This window comes from Daucus carota, chromosome 4 (assembly GCF_001625215.2).
Source record: "Daucus carota subsp. sativus chromosome 4, DH1 v3.0, whole genome shotgun sequence".
Classification (NCBI taxonomy): domain Eukaryota; kingdom Viridiplantae; phylum Streptophyta; class Magnoliopsida; order Apiales; family Apiaceae; genus Daucus; species Daucus carota.
In genome coordinates, this window is record NC_030384.2 from 50,401,234 (window position 1) to 50,413,913 (window position 12,680).

At 32.9% G+C, this 12,680-nt stretch overlaps 1 protein-coding gene and 1 non-coding gene across 2 annotated transcripts; one reads left to right on the top strand and one right to left on the bottom strand.

The window, feature by feature from the left end:
• Positions 1-885: 885 nt before the first annotated feature.
• On the bottom strand, positions 886-6,280 carry LOC108218025 (pumilio homolog 12). Its single transcript, XM_017390948.2, has 5 exons — positions 5,201-6,280; positions 4,952-5,114; positions 3,459-3,622; positions 3,105-3,363; positions 886-1,699 (listed from the first exon to the last, which is right to left on the bottom strand). The coding sequence occupies exons 1-5, from the start codon at positions 5,974-5,976 to the stop codon at positions 1,586-1,588; spliced, it is 1,476 nt and encodes a 491-aa protein (XP_017246437.1). The 5' UTR covers positions 5,977-6,280; the 3' UTR covers positions 886-1,585.
• TRNAG-UCC (transfer RNA glycine (anticodon UCC)) lies at positions 1,921-1,992 on the top strand. The gene has a single exon. It is a non-coding gene; the product is annotated as a tRNA-Gly (tRNA).
• Positions 6,281-12,680: the final 6,400 nt, after the last annotated feature.

Here is a 12,680-nt window from a genome sequence, read left to right on the forward strand (position 1 = left end):
GAGGAGGGAAAAACAAAATGTTGCTCCAAGAGACTCTTAAGTGGCTCTTAAATCTTAAGAGCCTCTTGTTAAGAGCCACCACATGGCTCCTAACTTATTTTTTCACAATAAAAAAATCCTTCCCTCCAATCAACCTCCATCTTTCCCTCTCTTTTGTTATAGTGGAGCCCTATATATGAATAAAATATGAAATAGAGAAGAGATGTAGAGATTATTGTTGGAGTTTACACTCTTAACTTTGTCCTAAATTACTAAGAGTCACATTTTTTATATTATATTTAGGAGCCAACAACGAGGCTCTTGGAGATGCTTAAATGGTTTAAGTTCACACTTCACAACTAATTTCTTTTAATTATATATATATCACATATTTATTAAGTTATTTAAAAAATAATGTGCATCACGAATTATATATTCATAATTTTATGGTTGTACATTCAAATTACTTATGAATAGACTCAAGATGGAATCAAAAATTAAAGATAAATTTGTTATAAATGTGGAAGTTGAAATTAATCTATAAAATGTCTAAATTCGAAGTAACTCTGAAACTCGATTGTAGTATATACCAGATACAGCTTAATAATTTACCATCATTCATGTTTATATTCAATATATAGGCGTCGAGCTGGATTTATCATTGTTCTTTACTTTAGGATTTAGCATGAAAAAAAAAGTTAAACAAATTTAAATTTAATCATTACTTGACTCCAAAATACAATCATCACGCAAATCTGATCATTACTTAAAACAGTACAAGTAAAAAATATTTGAATACTAACTTGCTGAGAATTAAATATTTTATACTTCTAACTAAAAAATACTATGGAGATGCTCTAGACAAAATCCGAATGTGTAGTAAGATTGATAAAGTAAATGGCAGCTTTACCGCTCTCGAGTTTCACGTTGTAGTCGTTGAGTCTGGGAATTTACAGGTTATTCATGCTTACGGCAAAACTTGCAAGTAACACACGATGCGTATCACTTTCATAGTCAAAGTCAAGTCATTACACATCTGTTCATGCCAGTACTAAGCCCAGTTTGACAACACAGGACAATAAGTGCAATGTAGGATGAAGAGAACAAGAATGCACATAAAAGAAAAAATCAAACAAATGCGGTATGTCAATCCATCCGCTAAATTTGATAGCACTTCCAAAATAAAACCGAGGCCGATTTAAGATAATAGTATTAGAGTAAATCACACCGAGAAGAAATTTATGCCGAGAGTACAAAGTATTTGTACAAGTTTTTACTGTAAAGATTACCGGTGTCAAGAACTAGATAACCTCGCCACAGCTGGAATACTATGACGTCCAATCTGATCTTCCATCCTCGGACCCTGTAAGAAGTTTGTATACAAAAACAACACCGGATTGTCACTTGCTTCAGCTATGCAGCATAGCACCTAAAACTTACATGACAATACACAACAATGAGCTATTTCCAGGGTTTACGGATTCCCAAGATTATCTATAGGAAAGGAGTTTTGATAACAAGTTACAAAAGCACAACAGCTGATGGGCTATGAGTAATGCCAACAATTTTCCAGGGATCCCAAAAAAATTCCTCCGAATACTTTTAATTAAGCCAATTTTCGTTTCTCGAGCCAGGCAAGAATCTTCTTCCCATAGAGATTGCTCTTCATTACAACTGCATTTGCTCGGACTAGCTGGAGCAGCGCAATGCGTGCATATCCCTGCGCATGCCAAAGACATGCATCTACGTCAGAATAAGTAAAGACCTTATAAAGCCTTCTTAGTAAATAGAAAACATACTACAGTATCAGCATCCACCAGTCACCAGGACGATACTAATACAGTGATACAGATACTAAATGCTCTGCTCATTCACAAAAGGGGAGGGAAAGTTCTGCTGATACGACGACACAATTATAATTACAAACAAGCCATCAACAAAGCGTTTGTAGTCCAACGGTTAGGATAATTGCCTTCCAAGCAATAGACCCGGGTTCGACTCCCGGCAAACGCATATGGATTATATACCTTTTTAAATAATTGCCTTCCAGATATCCTACTATTTTTTCCCAGGGGGTCAGAAAGAGTTATTTATATAGCATCATAATAATATCCAAATTTTAATAATAGTTTTAGAAATACATATATTGCATAGCCTCCGCCCTCCAGAAAGAAGATTGTTAACTTCTTGACCAATGTCTAAATTCATTCTGGTGGCGATATATTAATAGTCGCTAGAAAGAGGATTGCAGATGTTTTGACCAATATCTGAATAGTGGTAACAGTTGATACTTGCCTAGCATTTTAATAACTTATTATTCAAGCTTATTGGGTCAACTTTTGAACCTTCACTCATATCTTCAACTTACATATGATCATATGACCATGTGTATTGATGTAGGTATCACTAGTTAAACTGTTTACAGTTTACACCACCTCAAATATTATAATACTGTGAATCTGTGATAGCATCTAGTTATTGACACAGAAGGTAATAACATATAATATCTGTATCAGATACTCTATCAGAGAAAGTCTTATGCGATTTTTACATACAATTTTCGAACACATACCAAGTTTTAGTAATTGTATGTTTCTATATCAAATACTCAATCAAGAAATGTCTATGTGATTTTAATATACAATTTCCGAACATACATCAACTCGTACATAAAGTAGATATATTTCTTTTTGAGTGACTTTGTTTCTTACAAAAAGAAACTGCAGTTGGTAAAGTTAAAGAATCACCTTAAGTGGTCGTTGTAGTTATGTGGCCTACTATAGGATATAGAAGTTCTATTCATTTGATATATAATTACGTTTTCTTCTCTCTTTTTTTGATGCCTCATTTTGTGAGTTTTGGCATTATCTAAAAGATCTCTACATCACCTCCCTCTGGTCAAGTTAAATGAATGTGTGGGGCTACCTCAGATTCTCAGAATAGCTATCTCACATAAAATGACAGTTCTGTTGCTTAAGGTTAAGGCCACAAAAATAGATGACAGAAATGTGATAGACAATATAACATTAGCCTACAAGTAGTGAATAATATTAGTGTCCCCATAGCTAGACTAAGATCTGTTGCACAAACAGAACATTAACTGAAACTGGTGTGGATGAACTAACCTTAGTAACAGATAGTGCTGACTGGAAGACAAAGTTTCCAAATGGATCCAGCAACATCATAGAAGCATTAGGGCTTCTGACCAACTCCATTATAATTCTTGTGCATTGCTCTCCGCCAGATTCAATCAGACATTTCTCAACAACATTGCTCCCATACTTATTACAGGAGATGGACAAAAAACTTCCTTGAAGTTGTCTCACAATACTGCCAGTTATATCTGGTTCCTTTAGACCCAGCAAATGTTGCAGGACATAATTGCTAATTGTAAAGAAGTAAAAACAAAAACAAAAAAAATATGTCAGCTCCTGAACCATGATCATGTACAGCAGAGAATACAAGGAGTATTAACAGACCCGAAAGGATGTTCTGCCAGGTGCACTGCAGTTGCTATAATTTCAGAAACTAGAACTTGTCTATGTACTCCCAAAGACTTCTCTACACATAACTGCATCACACAGCATCCAGTTTTGCTTGTAGCAACTTCGAAACAGTTTGATGCGATGTTATTGATGATATACTGCCAATCACAAGCTAGAATGAGTTTATTTGTTTCAACCAAAGACCCTACTTCATACGAATCTTGGTCAGATCACCAAAAAAGAAAAGTTGAAACATTAAGTAATAAAACTAGTACTCGCCACACTAAAATGAGTAGGAAATGGACTAATAGACATTAGTTAGTATAGCTAAAAAACTTATACCATGAAAATTGAAAAACAAATTATTGGCAAAATACTACCACGGCTACTTGTCATCTAAACAAATTTGATGGGGAAAGAACACAAGAAAACCATGAAATTTAAAGAGTTGAGGAGAAAATGGAAAATGAAACTTGATCATACAAAACATCCTACATACATATTAAATAAGAAGACGGTGGTGGTGCAGCTCAAACAATCATGGACACTCAACAAAAGACAGCACGTGTTCTGGATATCAATAGAAAATGAACATTATAGTTTAATATACCGTGTCACAACATTTTCCAAGTAAATGTTTCTGATCATGCTACTGTACACAAAAAAATACCAGTCGAATAACTAACTCCTTAGTAGTGGCAACTAGGAACAGAACTTACCACAAGTAGCGGAAAATTTTGTCCAGGCATATTTATAGAATCATGGTTTTGTAATTAATCAAAAAAAGAAAAAAAAGAAATGAGTATGTCTGCTAAAATGGAAATCATCGGTGGTGTCTTAAAGTTCTATACATAACTAGAGAAAGGCTGGAAGTAAATCTCATGGAAAAGTAAAAGCAAATTAAAGAAAACAGTAATAATATATTGTAAATGTAATGAGTTGAGATGATAAGCATCAATACACGATACACCAGTGGCACAGCCATGTATATATATATCTAGAGTAACTAAGATCGTGTATGTAATACTTGACACATTACTGCCTATAGTGCGGTCTCTCTTACCATTAAAACTCAAGCATATTCCTTTGGAAAGTCTCCTAAACAACATGAATGGATCCCTAAAAGCCAGCCAGCAGATTGTCTGGAATGATGGCTATTTAAAGAGTGAGGCTAATGACATAGTGGTAATTCTTCAATACAAGTCAAATGTATGATTCATTCCCCCAAAAAAAGAAGGGGGGGGGGGGGGGGGGGGGGGGGGGGGGGGGGGATATTCAATGCAAATTAACTACAAATCTACAGTAATTATCCAGTCTCCCTATTTCTTTATCAGGGAAGACAAGGAACCCGCAGCCACATTATGTAACTTGGATAAGCCAGGGAGCGGAGACCGCTCGCACAAGCACTAGTACAGTTAAAATCTTAATTGTTACTCATTCCTAGCCTGTTTACTATTGTTAAAAAAAATCGATGTATGTAATTATACCAAGTTGTATTCATTAGAAAAATGAGTCAGGCAATGCTGGATCACATGATGGCCATTGGTGTCCCTAGCCAATATAGCAGCACTCGGGCTTATAGCTGCCACTAGCAATGAAACCTGATGAGGAGAACTAACATGCTCCATCAACGTTTGTATCCCACGAGTCCTACAACACAAAATCAAATAAATTAAACAAATCTATCACCCGCAATTTTAACAATGACATCAAATTTATAAACAAAAAATTCGTACCCGTGGGGATTACAACAAACAGAAATAAAATGAAACACGCTCTTGGTAACAGAGAGAATAATCATAGTCCTCTGATCTTCATTACACGAACCAATGAGCTTCTTAACAAAATTATTACCAAACTGATTTTTCATCAGATCATCAATAGATTCAGCGATCTCCGATAAAATCATATCAATTTCTCGCGGGCTAGGGTCCAAGAACTTTTTCTGCAATATTTTCGAAAACTGTTGGTCCTTAGCAAGAGAAATAATATTACCCCATATATCACTCAAACTCAAAGAACTCCTCACTTGGGGCACCCCAACAGTCCCACTAAAATCAACACAATGTGGCACACATTGTTTCTTGCTGATCAAGAAATCAAAATCAAATTGCTGGGGCCCACAACCCAAGCTCCGGTTCCCAAACAGAGACGGCGCCGGAGCCGGAGCAATCACCGGAGGAGTGCTCACACCAAACCCTTGTGGGCCCAGGATCAGATTTCGTGGGCCCACCCCAGAACCCATTTGCCCCTCTTGAAACCTTAAACTCTGCAAACTCAAACCATCATTAAACCCACTACTTGACACTTGTCTTCTCTGAGAAAGCAGAGCCTCGCCGGAGACCGGACCAAAAGGGGTCACCGGCGAGTTCTCCGGCGCGAGAGACAGCGAAGAAAACGCAGATTCTAGGGTTTGATGATGAAAGTAAAGGGGGTTTTGAATGTAAGAAGAGCGAACAGTTGGCCCATATATGTTATGATCAGACACAAAATCATCCTTAAAAAACTCCATTGAAAACAAGAAAAACAAGATTAGTTTGGTATCAACTATCAGGGCTGTAATAATATGGGATTTTAAGGTTGTTACAAAGGGGCTGTAATAGGAATTGTATTTAAGACAAGAGTGATGTGTGTCTGTGGGTGTATAAATAGGGTTTTAAATAGGAAAGAAGGGGGGTTCTTGATTTGGTTTTCAATTTCAATGGTTTTAGGGGAGATGGAAGGAGAGGCTAGAGAAGGAAAGGAGTATACAGAAAGACTGAGAGAAAGGCCATGCAATTATAGCAAAGTTTTTACCCACGAATCGCAGGCCAGGAAGCACTGCCAGGTCATTGGTTTTCTCAAGCTGTTTTTTCGATTTTTATAACAATTTTTGAAACTCAGGGCTATCAGCTTGGGCTATCATGATTTTCTTCGAGTTCCTCAAATCTTGAATTTTAATAGAAATATCGAAATAAATGTTACAATTAGCAAACAATAGATTGGATTAAGTTTGAACTCCGACTTATTTCGGATTTTAAATATTTATTCTGAAAAAAATATATATATTTATATTAAAAAGTATTTATTTTTAGAAAAATATGAAAACATAAATTTTACATGAAAAAGATATTTAATATCATAAGGGTTTAGCTATGTAAATTTGTACATTCTTTCGAAAACAAATACCGAAACATAAATGATATTAAACGTTTTAATCACTTATTTTTTTTATGTTTTAAGAATAGATAATTTTGTTGGTCAGTTAGGTGTCGTTGAGATAAAAAAAATTAAATTTTTATAACAATCAAATATTATTTCATATAATTGATTAAATACAAATTATAATTTTTAATAATAATTATAAAGTAAAACATACAACAAATATATCTTTTGGAATAAAAAATTGATCATCATCTTAAAATAACGTTATACAAGATCGTATGTTAATATGAAAAAAAAGGTTGTTTAAGAAAATATTTTATTCTCAGATTATTTTAAAAGTAATTCATAAATTACTCTTGTACTGCCATTTATTATATTTGACTATTTATATGTAATTTAATTTATAATCTATGAATGTAAATAATAAAAAAATTAATGAGAAATTTTTTTTGTCGAGACAGGAATATTGATCGTACATGGATAAATAATATAATCAGTAATTGTATATAAGAAATGTGTTTCATTTTAGATTTCAAATTTTAAACTCCAAATAGAATGTCATGAATTTAACACTAAATCTAAAGACATTATTTCTTTATGAAAATGTATAAGCCATATTATTTAAACATAATATCTAAATTGTAACCGTATCTTTTTTGGAAAGATTCCGAATTTTGTCGATCACAAGCATGTAATCATACAATCCCAAAAGATTGGGCCCTACCATTACTAATTAGATATTAAAATAATTAAATCATATATATTATAATAATACTATACTACTATTTAATTTAATTTATAATATATAATATATAACATATAATTTAAACGGTTAACTACTACTTTTTAGATAAAAGATTTTAATAATGACGAATATTTGTGTATAACGAAAAATTTTATTCATAAAAGGAATCACTATTTGATCAATTCATATGAAAATGCGTGTCAAAATTCAAACTATCAAATAAAAAATAAAATATGTGTCAATAGTCAAAATGTCAATAAAAAAATAAGAGAAAGCACTGGACTATTAGTCATCCATGTTAAATGCAACTATGCAAGATTAAAAGTTTGGGGTAGTTCAGAGTTTGACCAACGGAATCCGCTAATATGTGGTAGGTAGGTAGCGGATCCAAACAGATGTTTGGATCCAAAAAGCTAATTTTGAAAAAGCTATTTTGAGAAATTTTTTGGGTTAGAGGTTTTGATATGTGTCAGAAAAAACTAATCAATCAGCTATTTACCAAACAGTTTTAAAAACTAATTTTGAAAAAGCTATTTTGAGGACTTTTTGAGTGAGAGATTTTCATTTGTGTCAGAAAAAATTAATCAATCAGCTATTTACCAAACAGTTTTACGAGAAATAACTAATTCAATCCGCTAGTCAAAACATCTGATTCAATTCGCTCAACTGGCTAATTCCGAAACAGGAACATAGTCATTCATGTTAACAAAAATAGTAAATGGAACGACCAAACCGAGTGAACAAAAATTTTTTTAACATACTATAAACCGGTCGTTGACCCGATTGACTAGACTCCACGAGAGTAGTACTTCAAAGTCGCCGTCAAGAGAATTGGAGAGGTGTATGCAACGAAGTTGCGCACTAATTTCACTTGGCATACATCTCCGGTTATCAACACAAACCAAATTCAAACCGAAACTTGAATCTCGAAAATGATGGAACTTTATCAAAGATCTCCTAGTCTAATGGTTCATACCTTAAATTCTAATCCTACTTCAAAAAAAAAAAACTATTAGAAGATCTACATTAATCACGAGTAGCAGTCGAGGCTCTAGCAGACCATAACGAGGTCTCTTGTGGCCTGTGGGTTAAGTGAAAAAACTGAAGGGGCGTTTGAGTAAATTTAAAATAAGTGTTTTTTGCTTAAAATAAATAAGTGGAGTAGAAGTTAAAAACAAGATAAGATTTATAAGTGATTAAAGTGTTTGGGAAATAAGGAGAAACTCTGAAACAAAAGTTAGCATTCCTAACTTTTTATAAGTGATTCTTGACTAATTACACAAACTGAAACAAAAGTTAGCATTCCTAACTTTTTATAAGTGATTCTTGACTAATTACACAAACTGCACGAATAAGTGCTACTACTAACTTATAATAAGTCTTTACCAAACACCTACCGAGTATTCTGTATTCAGACTTTGGACTCAACTAAAAAACAGGTTCAATTTTAAAAACTCCCGTGAAATGCTCAGCACCTGCAAGTACAATAAGTAAGATGAGGCCGAAAGAAATTTGCATCCCGCATTAATCCATTCATTCTGAATATCCAGCGAAACATTAGATAAATTCAGAACAGCAGGTGCAACCAGAGTACAGTAGCAAAAATCATGATTATTTAAGATCATAGCCATTTTCTCAGATTAAAAACAAATCTCTTATTTTAGCTAATGTGCTACTCTGGCCAGCAGCCAACAGGCCAATTCCCCGATACAGAGACTCAGAAAGAACTGGAAAAATCATCCACTATAGAATAGAATTATATACAAGAGTGTGGAAGATGAACTAGATCAAGTACTCGCTAGCTAGTCTTCATTTTGTTCCAGCGCAAAACATCAAACCAGCTAATCATATAAGAACAGCGGATATTACTGATCTGGTTGCCGCACTTCATGCCTTCATAACAGAGGTAATTAGTGGAAATAAACATAGCAGAGCTGTCATTCAAATGAATATCCAAATTACCTGACATAACAAATCTCTTGTGAGAAGAACCAAGCTAAGATGATGGCGATCAATTTACATACGGTTTCATCAAATCATGGCTATACATTGATAATGTACCAAAATAATTATATTTGGAATAATTCTTCATAGAGAAAATTACTGTTGAGTTTCCAACCGGAAACCTAATCTGAGTGAGCTGCGACCATTAATCACTATGCAATCAAACAATAAGTGTATACCACGGCGATATTGAGATTCATTCAAACCCTGAAGTTAACTATATGCAAAATATTACGGCGAAAGAGTTCTGCAAAGTAAAGAACTACGGAGAAGTGAAGTGATTACTGATTACAATAAGAAAGCAAGTCATAACATTAGTACATGACATCGAACTCATGAATCAATATAACAGTGAGTAGTGTTTTGTAACATCAATTGACAGGCAACATAAACGATAGCACAATTAATCAAACACAAGGACTAAGGTGGTTGCATGAATGAATTTTTTTTTTTTGAAAATGAGAATAAATCTCACAAAATCGGCAATTCACCGTGATAATTCTTTCATTCAAGAAAGCTTATTATTTAACCGTCGGACATGCAAGATGACCGGAGAAATTTAGACAATAAAACTTTAATGTCCGAAAAGAAAAACCGGTCTTTTTCCAAGAATCCTGAAAATAAAACAAAGGAAACAAGAAAATATAAAACGATAAATATTAGATTACATAAATTATAAAAATAAAAAATACATGCAATAATTAATAATTAATAAAATCATGTGTATATGAATGTGCTGATCAAAATATTTACACAATCATGATAACTCATAATTAAGACAATTAAACTCTTAATTAAGGCACAATTAATTAAATATTAACGTCTTTGATTAAGACACATTAAAACCCTTTAAATAAGGCACAATTAACATCCTCAATTATGAGGCACGTTTTACGCCCTCAATTATGAGGCCCAAATATCGCCTTCAATTATGAGGCACAAATAACGCCTTCAATTAAGGCACAATTAGCGATTTCCTTTTTGAAGGCGGATCCCCGGAACTGCCGTCGCCGCAACCCTCAGCCACCGCCACCAGTGCTACGATATCTCTCTCGCACACGACCGCAAAACCATAAATTCAGATTATCAACCGATTACTCAGCAAGGCACAAATCAAACAAAAAATTTAATTAAAATAAAACAAATCACTATAATCAACGGCAATTAATCATAATTTAATCAAACAAAAAAAAATCATTCAACTGGAAAATAAATGAACGAAAGACGCATACATTTCATCTTTGACGGCGAGATTGAGGAGCGCGATAAGCGCGGACTAAGCATACTCGACCGAGTCAGAACGGAGCATATCGACGAGCAGTATCATTTGAAAAGAAGAAAAAAGATAAATATATATGGACGTGGAATTTGAATTTCTAACCTCAAAACTGGAATCTGATAAATTGGGTGCGTTGACAGATGATTAACAAGGGGTGGCGGTTGAGAGTAAGATCGTAAATGATGATCCGATATTGGCCATCTTTGATTGCAGACGAGGCCTTCGATTTGGATATAAAGCTAGAGGGATACGAACAGATCGAAGATCCACAGTGTTAAAACACAAGAGCAACCTTCAGCTGGCTTGAACCAGAAACACATGCATGAACTGATGCACGCATGTAATGTGTACATAGAGATAGAGTTGCAGAAACATGAAACCTAGTAATCAGAAGCCGTAAATATACACTAGAGATCGAACTTCATGCATGGTGTACACTAAATTTTTAACACGTGTATTGAAAAGATATATTTGTAATTCTTTTTTGAGTTCAAATTTATTATTTATATTTTTATTTATGAAAATAAACAGTCGAATAATATTATTTTTATATTTTAAAATAGTTGCGGAAGGTGATATCAATTACAGGTGGAAGGTGATATCAATTACGGGTGGTTTATGAGAAACTGGAATCTAAGTACGAGAGTTTTGTGCATTTCAAACCGAAAGATTAGTGTTTGGTTGTAAAAAAAAAAAACCTTACAACTGCACTGTAATTTAATGAAAAACCACACTGAAACTTCTTTTAAAACACTGACTGAACAATCCAGTTAAGTATATGGAGCTACCAGTCTAGCACCAATAAAAAGTAAAAGCCACAAATGATGCATAATGTTCAATGGGGTTTATTTTATAGTTGATGACAAATCTACTTCTATATATTAAATGGCAACCAAGGGCAAAATGAGCCAATAAAATGATGGTGAAATCTCCATTATACCCTTGTGTTACATGTAATTACAAGATTACCAAGTGGTGGGTCATTTATTGTATTAAAACATTAAGTGTCAGTAATTAACTCATTTACATAATAAATATTCATTTTAATTACAGTTGTCCTTTATTTATGATCACTCATTATAAACGAATTGAAATAATAAATATTAATGTAGCTATTTACTTTACACAAAATAAATTTATGTGAGTTGGAGTTTAGATATATGATTAAACTCTCATGTAAACTCTCTACAATCATAATTGATAAATTAAAATATCTTAATTCCCATTTTATTAAAAAAAATTATAAATTTTTTACATGTGCGATTATCTTAAATTATTTATGATTTAACTTAATGTTAGTTCTAATATAGTAATTAATTAGCTCTTATACTTTTTGCAAAGTGATTTTGTTTACGAATCTTATTTTTAGTTACATATATGTATGTATGTATGTATTTATGTACGTATAATATGTATGTACGTATTTATATGTTTTCATATATGTAATCGTAAGTTCTATGGAGTACATAAAAACATTGGAGTATTGGAGTACAAATCATAATTTTTTAGTTTAATCATAAATAATAACTCTGATTATCCAAATTTATATATAATTTATCATTTATATGTAGTATTAAACATAAATGTCAATCAATCATTAATATATTTCAACTTTAACAAGCATTAAGATTGTTGTTCTGCTTATAAGTTATATTGCAGAACATAATGTCCTACAATTTATAAAAGTAACTAATCTATCTTTTGATGACAATTTTTATGTTGTAGAACATAATATGCAGGTTGCGGGATGTTTACAAGTATTGTAGAACAAAAAAAATAAGATTCAGATGACTAGATTATATTTTATGAATCTTGTACTCCAATACTTCAATATTTTTTGTACTCCATAAAACTTGACTCGGTACAACCATATTTATTAAATTGAAATTTTATCTTAATTTGTAATAACGAAATTTTACAACAAATCATAGATTTGTTAAATGGTGTATTGAAAAAGTGGGAGTAAAAAAAAAATACTACGTATATCGTGTGATTCAAATATTATCATCAGAGTGATGGTGTTCAAATGAAACTCTGGCGCTCG